A 14,469-nucleotide genomic window follows, 5' to 3' on the forward strand; every position below is an offset into this window, starting at 1 on the left:
TGTTAATGTGTTGATGTGTTAAACCTCCACTTTGGTTGAGACTGAAATATCTCAACTGCCGAAATGACATTCGGCAAACCTAACTTTGATGACCCCCTGACTTATATTACTAGCAGCAGCCTCAGCTAATGTTAGCATGTTAACACACTGAAATAATATGGTAAACACAGTAAACATGATACCTACTAAATAAGAGTATGTTAGTATCAGCAGGTGCATACTGATGCAGCATGTAGTTCAATCCACCGCCATGCAAAAGTAAATTATTCAATTAGATGTTTATTAGAAATGTGCTTTGATGTACATATTACACTATTAGACTGAAGGGGTTATTAACCTAACAGCTGATAATGCAACAGGTTTATCACCACTTATAGACATTATTTTATTACTCACTGTTTATTACTGTGTTTATTAGTATTTACATCAGTGTGTCCTACAGGCCACTGGTGTTGTGTGTGAGTTTCAAGTAGTGATGAGAACATACTGCTTTATACTTTGTTACCTCTATGAGTCTTTCGCTGTCTTTGACTCTCAGTTACTTGTTTTTTTTTTCTTTACATTTACATTTTAATGGACACCTTATTCAAAGTGATGTACTCCGGGTGAACAAGTCATTGGTTCAGTAGATTGCTCAAGGACACTTCGACAGGGTGCGTGACCTTAAAGACACAGGCCCCTGTTAATCATTAGGCCACAGGGGAACACAGTTTGGTTTAATTCAAGTGATACTGACATCTTAAACCTGCAAATGTAACTATACTATAAATTATATTTTACAGTGTTCAACCAATCTTCTTTTTTTAAAAAAAGTCATGCTTTTTAGATTTCCAGTCATGAATCTTTACCTCCCAGCAGCCATGGCCAGTTTTTATTTGGTGTAGGGAAAAGGTGAAACCACAGTTTTGGCATGTGTGCTGATTTTCTTTGTCTTCCGTGATAATGAATTCAGTATCTTTGGGCGCTGAAGCAATTTGAAGCTATCACCTTGATGTCACATTTCCCACCATTGTTTTATAATTCCTCTGCCGAGCACAGTCTGATGTGTTTCATTTGTAGGAAAGTTGTAAAACAATTGCAAGAGCAAGGACTTACAACATGGAAAGTCAATAAGTTAAATAGCGATATTAGAAATGTAATCTTCCTCAGTTCTTGCAGCTCCATCAATCCTGCTCTCCCTCCGCAGCTCATACACTGATCGCTATAATCTAGTGAAACAGCAGCATCAACTGGCTTTGATTTGTGATCTTTTATAGTCACCAGTTAAAGTAATCCCCCCTTTTAGATCTGTCCTCAAGACTCCCAGTTATTAATGAGAGTTAGGAATCCACTTGATTTAAATAAGAGTGCAGCACATTCACAGGTTCAATGGGCAGCTGTTTTAAGAGGGAATTTATGATGCCCAGCCACTGTCCTGCTGCGTTCACCGTGCAGATTTTTACACTGATACTTCCAGAGCGTGTGATGTAAATCACAGCAAAAAGGCCAGCAGCAAGGTCAAATCATTTAGGATTTTATCGCAGTGAACGAGCATCAACCACAGCTTCATCATCTCCAGCGCAGAGGGGTGAACAGTCCGCCGTGCAGATACCTGCCACTTTATTAATGTGAACTGAATTGAGTGTGATGTTTTCCATGCTGTGGATATAAACCTGAGGTGAGAAAATTTAAAGGACGCTTAGTTCTCGCGCTCAGATGAAAAACCACAGCTGGGAGCTTCACTGCTAACACAGAGCGAGAGCTTAACACACACACACAGCATTACATTACCCTTGTTTCCATGCAACACTAACTTTGACAACAAGTTGAAAGCTATCAGCTTCAGCTTCGACGTAAGCGATAAAAGGGGGAGAGCTGAAATTAGAAAGGGATGGGGAAAGATACTGATTTTGGTTTTTCTTTATTCAGAGAGACGATGGGCCTGAACTTGAAATACATGTACAAAAACCTTCTTAGAGTTTTTCCTTACACGCTACATCCCGAACCAAGGATGCATGTAAACATTTATTTATTCATAACGTCTCCTGTGTCCTTATGTGCTTACACTGTTTCACCTCACAGCAAACAAAGCTCAGACTTGAATCTCCCGACGTGTTGGGGCTGAGCTTGGAGTCTGAACACCAGAACACACAGCTCAGACTACAGGATACAAAGATGTCAGACACTTGGTTTTGAACTGTATTTCAGAAAGTGGTCTACTCAGTTCTCAAAGGCATATTAATTTAGCTCCAAAGTGAAAGTTTAAATGTGTAAATGTGAAACAGCACTCCTTTAGATCTGACATTAGACGGTAAACACAGATTATTGTCTAGGGTGCATGACAACCATGAGCCACAACCAACCACAAAAGCCACAGGTATTCACTCAACACTGATATAAAACAGGTATGGCCTGCCTGTAGTTAGCTTAGCTCTGTCTTTCAGTTCTGCCTCCTGCCCAGTCAAGTAAATACTTTACAAACCAGTTCCTCAGCCGGCGCTCTTTTTCCTCACATTGCCCAACAGTTTTCAGACAGACCCCAAGTTGCAACTGACTACTCTGGCACCTAAAAGCCTCTTTACACTGTGATTTTGGGCTGTCTGAGATGAAATTTGACAGTTGTGAGAAAAATCCAAAATGATGGCACTAGATCACAGTCTGACAGATATATCCATCAACGGCTGAACTGAAGCTTTGGGGACCTAAGACAGCTTGTGTCACAATTCGACCGCTGCTACAACCTATGACTAAAAACAAACCACAGTACGACATGAAATACACTACCAACACTACATTTTAAATATGGAAAAAACTTTCTCCCTTCTCTTTTTCTTTTCGTCCAAGACACTTTTTGTTTTGTTTATTAGTTATGTGCCTCTGCTCTTATATACTATTTATATACTTACACTGCATAGCTAAGACTAAGAAAGAAAGCAGATCCATTTCATGTGCTTAGATAATATCATGGTACATACCACTCTGCCTGATTCTGAAGCAAGATTGGAGATGTGGTGACCTGCAGCAGCTTTGAAAGTACAACAAACCACAAAACAACAACCCAAGACACTAAGATAAGTAACATCTTACTGTGGTCCTGGTATAATGAAGGCTGTCGGTTGACTTCATTCTGTGAATGACTCAGTGTAGACAAGTTCAGACTCTGCCTTGAAATCCTAATTTTCATTCTGACACTGAATTCTCATAATTTTACACCAGGCTTGGTGGATTGGCAGCATCACTGAATGTTATTGGTCTGTGCTGTCTCTTGACTGAGTCCGGCAGCTTTCTTGATCAAGACTTAAACTGGAGTGAATTCCTCTTCAACTCATTTGCCTGCAGCAAAACTGCAGGCACATAAACAATATGGACTGTATGCATTGTGCATATTGTAAATGAGCAACATGTAGTACGCCTGCAGCATCGAAAATGTTACAGCATTGAAAATATGGCTTCTCCTATGATCTGGACATAGGATAAAACAGTTAGGATGAAAGCCAAACATCAGCGATGGAAATAAACAAAGAAAAACTGTTTTTGGTGCTGAGTACATTTAAAAATTTTTTAAGAGGTATATCACAAATGGTTACTAACCAGTCTCCCCCTGTGGAGCTGAGTACATGATTGTGATTGGCGTAAATGAGCTGCTGCTTTTGCGATTGCTGTTAATAGCATGAGGTGTTTACTTGGCCTGCGTTCCGGGATTGCCTCTCCCTGTGGGCGGTGCTGCTGCTGCTGCTGAGGAACTCTAAGAACTGGACAGCTTTCGCCCCGTCTGGCCAGAAGGCAGTGACGCACTCTGCTCTGACACTGGTGACTCACTGGTTCTTCTGTTCCTGGATCTGTGAAATCTCATCCTACCCTTCACTGCGGTTTTTGTCCTGTTCTGTGACCGCACGTCGCAATGTGGCCACACGTCTTAGCTGAGACACACAGATGGAGCACAGGCAGGAGAAATCCCTCCCACTCTTCTAACATCACCTAAACTGAGGATGATGTTGCTCATCTGTGTTTGCTGTACGATACATTGACCCCTGCAGAGAAAAGCAGAGAGAGAGGAAGCCTATTGGAGAAACTGAGGGCAATAAGCATGAAAGAGCAGTGGCTGACAAACAGCATTTATATCATTTATATCTCCTTTCCAGTACAAGGCCTTACTGTTATCTCAACCTGGAGCTTCCAATAATCTTCCCATTAATAGAGAAACGCATCTTCAGGATGAGGTCGACCAAATGGTGCAGAGAGAGATATCCTACACTAACTTACTGAAAAACTGTGTACACTGTACAGTTACACACATACTTCTCCAAATAAAACTACAATTTGTCCACACCCTTCAGAATGATAACTAGTTAATAATGAATTAGAATAGTTTTCTGCCCTCCCCTCTGTATGCAGGACTGGTGTGCCTTCAAAGACTGCTGAGGTTAGGGTTAGGGTGTGGTAAAAAGTACTTAGTGACAGGGAATCATAAAATGGATCATAAAAAAGACTACTTTGCTAAAGGTGGGAGCACACACCACAACTGTTAACGATTGCACATGAGCTGATTTTTACTTTTTCGATCTGGATCAGTTGGTGCTGTGATTCAGGTAAATAAATAAATAAATAAAAGAAGGATGGAGAGCAAAAAGGGTTATGTTGTGGCAACGGAAATAGAGGAAAAAGTGACTGAAAATGTGGCAAGAGAATAAATGTGAGCTGAAATGTTGGCATAGTTGTTACAACGCAGTCACACACACTGCTCCATCTGCACAAACTTTGGGGTTTTTTACTCCTTTGTTGGTCTGTCACTGCAAATTGCACTGGATATAAACAATGCGAGCTGCCAGTTGTTGTCTGTACTTGGGTACAAGAACACAGGACAACAGGAGTTCTTCTGGGATTTGCAAGGTCATCAAACACCAGAACTCCACCTGTTACAGTATTACAGTGTGTGTTGTCTAGTGTTTTTATTCAGTTTTTAGGTTAATGCTACTTCCTGACTGTCAAAGACAACAACATCTGCTGTTGGAATCTGTATGTGTGGATTGTCCAGTCTGTTGTCTTCACCTAGTGTTTAGGACTGGCCCAAAGATAAAGGAGCTTTATGCCACTTTATGTCATTGTCACAATAGAAAAACACATAGTTATGGTTTTGGGGTAATTATAAGGAGTGTTTCAGTTCAGGGGCCACATCCTTCAAAGGACGAGGTATAGAAATGGATGAACTTTGTAGGTGTTGCAGAAAGAGTAGGCCAAGCTATGTGCTGAACTGAAATGACACAGCCTAGTGATGGAGCATCCCCTATTTGGTTCACCAGCTGTTTGCGCCCCTACCAGTCAAAGAATACTGGGATAGGTTGGGCTGAGAAGGATATAACAGTCAGAGCCTTTAGGTTCCTGGGGAAATGCGGTCGTATCTCTCTAAGATTTGAAGGAGCCTTTGAAATGGGACAGCTGCTCTCTGAATTGAGATACACCTATAGTCACTATGAAAAAAACTGTATTTCTTTCCCCTGAAAGTACCACCTCCGAGTCCAGCTGAAATTTAGTTTCAGGAACTAGTCCACAAAGCTGTGGAAGCAAAAGCAAAATCTGTGATTATGGATATATGTTGAGTTCCTTTAGTAGACAAGGGCTAATGTGAGACTATAAATAAAGAGGATGGTCAAGCAGTGGGGGGAGACAAATATGACGGAAACTCGGGTCTCCCACAGGCTCACCACTCCTTTAGTAGTGTATCACAGGTGACCGCCTCCTCTTTTCCTGCCAACACATCATCTCAGGAGTACACAGACCCACACAGTGCTGTCACAGGCCGCTGCAGCAGCTCTCAGTTCACAGACAGACAGAGATGTGGCATGCAGCAGCATTTTACATCAGACATGGCAGACATACTACCACATTAGGAGCAGAGAAGCGCTACTTTGTTAGGAAAACACTCCTATTCGAGCCATGGGAGGTCAAATGACTGTCTAACATCTGTCAGTCTTCTTCCAACAAGCTGAAACCTGACGGCACCTCACTGCCTCCATTAGCCTGCCTCCCACATCACCTACGGCTACAGCTGTTATTACATACCTGCCAACTTCTCTGCAGACAAGATGCATCTTTATTTTCAAAGCTGCTAATATTGTATTTTTCTTGCTCCCCAGTGTTTTTTTTTTCTTTTTCAGAGTGCATTTCCATTACAGGTACAGGGAAATAATTATTAAAAGGCCCTTTATTCCATCAGCTTCATAGTATGAGCAATAGGATCCTACAAGGAGACATTGTCTTCTCCAAAAAACTTTAACTCATGCTCTGTCTTAACTGTCCTCTTCCCATGGTACATCTCCAATATCTCAATTTAAAGAAGCATTTTGACCATTGACAGTAACTCCTATTTTCACATTTACATTTACATTTTCATTAAACTTAAAATCACAATGGTTGGATTTTCTACTACCAAGTGCGGTAAATGTCAATTTGTCTTAGAATATGTAAAGCAAACCTCAAAACCATCCATCCATTCATTATCTCTACCCACTTATTCCTATTCAGGGTCACAGGGATCTGCTGGAGCCTATCCCAGCTCTCTTTGGATGGAAGGCAGGGGTACACCCTGGACAGGTCACCAGTGTCACAGACTTCAAAGTCACTATTATTGAAAAAAAAGACCAATGAAAGAAATGTTGAGAGACTGATTACAGAAAATAGAAAACTAGCTCAGACATGATGTCATGACAGCAACTTTTTGATCTTAATAATTTGCAGTATTGTGAACTGGAGGTCTGTGCTTGGATGTCAGCTGGCAAAAATCCTATTTGCATTTCTAAGACTGAATGCTTCTGGTGGATTAGGTCACCTGAATTACCTGTAACCTCCATTTGATCAGATGTCTCCTGAAATTATACTCTGTCTGCATATTTTATATCACTTTGAAATGCATCACATTAAAGATGTTCTGTCATTTCACTGTCTTCTCACCACAGCTCCGCTCCAGTGCTGACATGAAAAAAGCCTGTTTTCACAGTGTGAGATGCCCCGCAACATCTGTGTTTTGTGTATGTGTGTGTGTGTGTGTGTGTGTGTGATAGGAGAGGGAGAAACGGTGCGTATGGGCCTCCCTGCCTTAGCAGGGTCATTACCAAGATGAATATAGTGATTATAAGGATGAATAAGGTGTGATTATGAAGATGAATAAGGCGATTAGGGCTCTTGTCACTGCTGCTAGGGTGGCTGTTCATTAGAAGGGAGATGTCAGCATGTAACATGCATGAACCTATTACCTTTTCATCCGCAAGGGATGTATACGTACATACCTATACATGCATGCACTTGAGAATGTTGCAACACAGAGGACCATTTGTGCAGTTAAATGACCCATGCATGCAATATTTATCTTCTGCTTATGTGTTTGACCCAAGGACACAAGCATACCTGACTGTATTAGCTGTTTGGAACTAGTGCAGGGTTTCAGGGAGTTGTGCTGGTACCATAACAGCAGCTGACTAATGCTGCATGCTGTGTCACTGAAACAGATGTGTGTCCAGAGGTTAAAGACACCTCACCGGCTCTGTCCATGTGATTCTTCCCTTGTAGGGGTCCGGATAGCTATAACCATGGCAACCGAAGCGAACGGTTCTAATGTCCTCATGGCAACGGCTGCCATAGGGACAGAGGATGGAGATGGGGTGGGGGTCTGGATGCTGACGTACTTGGTGGCTGCCTGGAAAGTTTTTGAGAATGCCGCCCACTGACAAATCAGAAGTGGGCTTGAATCGCTCTCTCTCTCTCTGTAACTCTCTCTTTTAAACAGCACCTCCTACTCAGTCAAGAGTCCTTCTGACCCCACCCTCCCCATCCCATCATGCACCTCCTCCGTGTTTATGTCTCATCAAACCTTTGTCTCTTTGTCTGCAGTGCTGTGGCAGCTGTGTGATGTGTTTGATCACTGTTGAAGGGTTTTCTGTGTGGGCAGGCCCAACCCGGATGTCTTTCTCCTTGGGCATCTAGGAAGGACTTGTCCAGTTCTACTCTTTTCCTATCTGCAATTATTTTCAATCTGATGATAGCCAATATGAATACAGCATTAGTGTTACAGTGTTATTCACACACCCTTGGTATGTTCTGAATATCTGGGCATCATGAGGAGCTCTATGTGACCTCACAAGTGATAAATATTCACTGATAATTAATGAGAAGTCTCTGCTTGTACATGAATGCAATGTATAAAAAAAGTTTTCACAACATAAATCCATTCCCCACAAACACCTGGATAGTCTTTATGCATTTGTATGCAAGGTCAAAGTTTAGTGCAAATGCAAATAGCTGTGTGCCTTTTTTATAACTTTGTAAAAGGTCAGATATTAAGCCAATTTATCAGGACTGAAAAGAGACATAAGGATAAGTTTAAGATGCCTGATTGCCACTAATGATACCAGCTTGGTTTAAAGTCAACAGCCCTTTGAGACAAGTCATGACACTGTCAAGAATTGATACAATTAGGAAATTCAGCAAAAATATTATCTGCATCGGTCTCTCTGTTATAAGTTACTTTCAGTTCTTGGCTTTGTTACGCAGCCACTTCGATCATATGGGAACTGAGACAGCAGTATGGGGGTGGAGCAGCAAAATGAAGATTAAGTGAGAGTCAAGTCAATGGGCTGTAGTTGCCTTAAAACCTGGAGAAAGTCTTCAGCTACAGGCCAGAAAATTGTCTTTCTACTCACAGAGTGATGGTAGAAGAGGAAATGAGGATTTTCTTTTCTTGCTCCTGTCTAATAACCAGGAGTCAGGAACCGTGCTTGTGGTATGAATAGCACTAGAAAAACCTTCTCAGCTAACACTGTAGACCTCTTTTAACCAGGCAACACTTAAACCTTGGAACACTTGCACATTAAGGAGAAGTCAGTTTCAGCTGGAGGTGGTCCAAAAACCTGCACCTATGGGTGAACTTCAGCCAAGGAAAGTTTTTTTTTAAACACACACCAGCCCAAGAATCGCTTCTCCTAGTGGTTATGTGATTCTGCCAATGGGGGCCTGAAAATGGGCTTGACGCTGACCGGATAAACCCTGCTCCCTCAGGACTAGACCTAGAGCCTCGCTGCATGGGCAACTATAAATCTATATCCACCCACCTCCTGGTCTCACAACAGCCCCTGCCTCCCCTCTGCTCTCCACTCTTGAGTGCTCTGTCTCTCCAGGCAATGTTATAATGAAGTGCTTTATGGCATCAAAGGACAGAAGGGGACACAGAGGGCATGGGGTTAGCCCATAGCTCATTCCCACTACATGGGGGGGGGCAGTGGCGAGCACTGACTGGGCCGAAAAAGTAAGTCTGAACAAACCCCTACTCTGAACTACCCTCAAACACATGACTTGACCCAGGCAGAGAGAAACGAGTGGGTTTGTGATGGTTTAATCCCAGCTGTGGGACATCAGATAACCCGCTCCCTGAGTTAATGACGCCTGCTTCACAAATTATTACCACCTATTTATATTATTCTGTCAGGCTGAATGAGATATAATTACCATCTGGATTTCAACACAGTACTAAACTCTGTTATCAATGAGGGTTTAAAGTTCGGAGGGTTTCATTTTTCATTTGTTATGTTAAATTTTCTGAAAGCCCTTTGAGTATTTAACAGATTAAAGTCTACATAGATATGGTTGACTCACTTCCCTTAAAGTCAAGAAAGATATTTTTGCATGTTGTTATTTAATTCTTTACCTTCTGAGAATTAAATGTCAGCAATGTATAAAACCTTTGCTATTGTGTATTTCATTATCAAACCTCTGTGATATTTGGTTCGTTCTGGATTTTACTTCTTGTTCAAGTAATTCACCATTGAGGCTTCTCCATCCATCCATCATCTATACCCACTTATTCCTTAACCAGGGTCACAGGGACCTGCTGGAGCCTATCCCAGCTCTCTTTGGGTGAAAGACAGGGGTACACCCTGGACAGGTCACCAGTCCATCTCAGGGCCTGAGGCTTTTCAAATGTATCAAAAGGCATACATGAAAAACAGATAATGTTGTTCCACCACTTTGGTCCAGACTGAAATCCTTAATATCCTCACAACTACTGGATGGACTATTAAATGAAAAATTTTGCCAAAACATTCATGGTGTCCAGAAAAAGTCCTATTGACTTTGGAGATCCTTAAGATAATGCACCGCAGCTACAGACTCATAAGACTTGTCCTAAATCTATACTACATTTTAATTAACCTTTCCTACAGAATGCACACCTAATCAAAGTGATTATTATGAGTCGGTGCTGAACTTTCATGAAACCTCAGATACTGTACATATAATCTGGGGCACTCTAAGTGCCAGTAAATTCAAATGTTAAAGGTAATTAAATTCAGACATTTAAGAGATATAGCATTATTTTGAGCCAACATGATATTTTTAACACTCACATGTCAAGCTCTGTAGTAAAACAACCATCATTATCAAACTGTTCAAATTACACCTTTCACTCCTGTGTAGAAGTCATTAATTGTGACTTAGCAAACACTTTACGTATTAAGACATTCTTTAATAAACTGTGACTAACATGACTGCACATTCAAATGTGCAGGTGTTGCTCAGAGAGTACAGGTGTTTCTCTTTGATTGATAAGCACTTGACCCACTACACCAGTTACACCTCTCCATTCAACAGTGGTCCCCCCTGCCAAAGCTCTTAATAACCAAACGGCTCTATCCACGCCCTGGCCCTGCACTCACGCTCATGGTCTCTGAGATGAAAATGTCATTATAAAACATTTACCAGCCTGCTGAGTTTACATGTCTTACAAGAAAAGGAACATTTGGAGCGGTTAAGTGTCACATAAATCTTTCAACACACTAATTGAAGTGGTTCCCCCAATAGGCCACTCTCCACAGCTGCTATTACAAATCGCACAACTGCGATGGGACGGCCAGCTGCAAACCAAATCTTCCACCCACTTGATAATGTTGTTAAGACACACGCATGGTGCTCTGTGGGTTGCTGCTGTTGCTAGTTTGTTCAGACAGCTCCACTGGGAGAGTGCAACATAGTCGTATGCAAACACAAGTCATCTTTCAGTGAAATATGCTCTGGAAGGAGTTTCTCCATTCGCCTGCTTTTCTCCTTTTCTAGAAGTGCAACTTTTTTAGGTTTATTTAAGTGGATTTGTTAATGAGGGGTCAGCACAGGTGGTTGGTGGTTAGCACTGTTTCCTCACAGCAAGAAGGTTCCTGGTTTGAAACCCAGCAGAGGCCTTTCTGTGTGGAGTTTGCATGTTCTCCCTGTGCTTGTGTGGGTTTTCTCCAGGTACTCTGGTTTCCTCCCACAGTCCAAAAACATGTATGTCAGGTTGATTGGTGGCTCTAAATTGCCCATAGGAGTGAGTGTGAGTGTGTGAGGTTGTTTGTCTCTATGTGGCCCTGTGATGGACTGGTGACCTGTCCAGGGTGTACCCCTGCCTTTCACCCAAAGAGAGCTGGGATAGGCTCCAGCAGGTCCCTGTGACCCTGGTTAGGAATAAGTGGGTATAGATGATGGATGGATGGATGGATGTTAAAGAGGAACATAATGTCATTTTCAGCAGCTTCCTAGTAAAGTAGTTACAAGAGGTAGTGGGGTTAAACCTACAGTATGTACCAGCAGACATCTGAGAGCTGGTGTGCTGCTGTTAGCTGCTGAAACATCTCCACCAGAGCTTCTAAGGATTACTTTGGGCTTTATGCTTTCGTGCTAGTTAACAGACACCACCTTCCAGATGATTGGAATAAACCCAAATCTAATCAGTCTGCTGCCAAAAGAGGAACTTTATGCCATATATCAAAGGATTAAGTTTGAAACTGTGCAGGTCCTTTAAACTCTGGAGGGCTGTTTCATGGCTCAGCAATTACTGAGGCCTGAACTGTGAAACTCAAAAAGATGTATTCCACCTCCCACTCCGTCTTCCCTCTCTGTCCTTCAAAACCTCTCGGTTACCTGCCCTTCCTATATTTATCTCTCCTTGCCCTGCCCATTATTGTCTTTCTCCTCACTTTTCTCTGTTTTTATCTCTTTCTCACGTCCCCTAATTGCCACAAACCCTGACGATGAAAATCAATACGTTGTTTTCTGATGTTGGGACAGAGCTGAGGCAAAGAGAAACAGTGGTGGTACACTGGATTGTGTCCATGCAGGATTTGTGGTTTTTTTCATGCAAAGGTTTCCAGACACAAACAGATGCACCACTAGAAAAAAAAAATCATCTTTCTTGCATCAAAATTTACAAAGTATGTTTCCATGCACCTGTTCCTGTTCAGATTTTCAAGTTGTGTATGAAGAAATCTGAAAGAAAAGAGTCGTAAAAGTAAAAGTAAAAGTAATTTTTGGCTGAGGTGTAAGTTGATGTATTGATGAAAACAAGCTGTGATAATGGAAAGCTCCCACTGAAACAACAAATCCTCAGGTCTGTGTGGAGACTGTGATCATACTCAAGTTGATATATTTAACCAACAGAAATCTCACATTTTTTCATCATGACTTCCACATGAACGTTTATCATTTGAGGTTTGGCTGATGTTGTTTTTAATTACGTCATCCTCTTCTTTTCACAATGATTTAATAGCTCCAGCGTTAGCACAGGCAGCTGTTTATCTCAATGAACCAGACAACAAACACAGCTGGAAACAAACATTTCCCCATCTAGATCCAGCCATCCTGAGTCTGACAGATGGTGGTGGGGTTGCCAGCCAGCAGGTAGCCCCGACAAAAGCACTGTGCTGAGGGGGGAGAGCAGGTCACTCTCTCTAAGGTCTATGTGGTCATCACCAAGAGCTCCCTCTTACTCTGCTGCATGTAGACCAATCAAAAAGTAATAACCACACCCCACTGTCCCCATCATGCCTCGCTGCCTCCTCAGCAACACCTGGCACCACAGTAACCAACACCTGTTCTCCTAATTAGAGAATCACCTGAGGGAGAGGAGATGAAGAAATTAATGCAACTGTAATCTGGTCCAATCAAAGGGCTAGACATCTGCCTCCTTGCTGCAGCAGGAGGCTGCTGTAATGGCCACCTTATGGGTGCCTCCCCTGCCACTAACCTCATCAAAGCCAAAACTCCGCTGAGGGGGCGCAAGATAGAGGACAGCAGACAGGAGGAAGTGAGGGAGAGAGGCAACAGGGAAGTCAACATTCTTCCTGGATGGACAGAGTAGCTGGAAGGTGAGGTGTCAGCCAAATGAACAAGCCTTAAGAGATGAGGCTCCCCATGCACTGCAGTTGGAGCAGCTCCAGGTCGCACCAGCTGTGCTGCTCTTGTTTACAAGCTGCCACCTGCTGCCACAGAGGCTGGTGCTCAGGTCTGTCTCCTGAAAAGCAACTTCAGGTCTGTGTGAGATCCACGAGCAGGCACCGGTGAAAAGGGTCTCCTGATATGGACAGTTTTGATGCTCTCAATGCTAAAAGCTAAAGAAACCTGTGCCAGGTGTTTTGTGAGTAAATAAAAGGTATTGAGCTGCAACTAATGATACATCATTGATTAATCGATTGGTCAATAGAATATCGAATATGAAATAGAATGTATTTGCAAATAGCAAAAAATGCCCATCCCAAGATCCTACGACCCAAACTGACATCTAACAAGGAATCAGCAAATTAATCAATAACAAAATAATCATTATTAAATAATGCTCTGTTGGTCAACTAATTGATGGATTTTAGCTCTGAAAAGATCAGCTGTTTGTTTAGTTGGTATCTTCTTGTATAAACTCTACAGACTTTACTTTCTTTTTTTCCCAATAGGAAACTTCAAAGGGATGTGTAAACAGATAGACCACTTTCCTGAGGAAACAGATTACGAAGCAGACCCATCTGAGTACTTCTTACGTGAGTATATTTAGTCTTTATTTTCCACACAGTGATATACTTTGTGCCTGAGATTGTTATGGTTTTCTGCTGCTCAAATATTTGTCTTAGACGTGACCACGAGGAAATATCCTATCATGCTTTCCTCCCCACGTTCTCTTGAGATATTTTTGACATTTCTGGTGCCAGTAACTGCTCTTGGCCCGTGTGTCACTGCTGTCTGCCTGCCTTTAGCACGAGGCCATCCGGGCTGAGCCCTGCCAAGCAGCTCGTCTGTTTTTACTCCTTGGCCGTGTGTAACTAAACGTGCAGTGTTACAGTCGGTTGTGTACCCTGTAAACACAGCCCATTGATTTCTGCTCACTTTTCTTTTGTGCAAGCAAGACAGAGATGCTTGTCGAGCTCATTTGCCTGCTAATCCTAAAAAACACAACGATGACCCAGCGCATGATCTACTGTTAGAGTGGTTAGCTCCGTACTCTCCTCTGATTGGCCAATTATTGTGTTTGACCTGATGTTTGTGCATTGCAGATTCCTGTTTCTTTTCATGCCACAGTCATGAAGTTCTTTGCCAAAAAAATGCTGATTGTGATGTGGTAATCTTCAAATGTTGCTATGGATACCATTCTCCTACAGTGTAACCAACTGAAGCTCCAGATAGTCGTTTCTATGGTCACTGTCACAGCAT

At 42.2% G+C, this 14,469-nt stretch overlaps 1 protein-coding gene across 1 annotated transcript in view; it reads left to right on the forward strand.

Moving 5' to 3' along the window:
• Positions 1–14,469, forward strand: part of cacng2a (calcium channel, voltage-dependent, gamma subunit 2a) — a 52,101-nt gene that overhangs the window by 21,420 nt on the left and 16,212 nt on the right. Inside the window, exon 2 of the mRNA XM_026325394.1 lies at positions 13,719–13,802. Within this exon, the coding sequence (XP_026181179.1) occupies positions 13,719–13,802 (84 nt within the window). The remainder of the gene's footprint in view (positions 1–13,718; positions 13,803–14,469) is intronic.

This window comes from Mastacembelus armatus, chromosome 8 (assembly GCF_900324485.2).
Source record: "Mastacembelus armatus chromosome 8, fMasArm1.2, whole genome shotgun sequence".
NCBI classification, from domain to species: domain Eukaryota; kingdom Metazoa; phylum Chordata; class Actinopteri; order Synbranchiformes; family Mastacembelidae; genus Mastacembelus; species Mastacembelus armatus.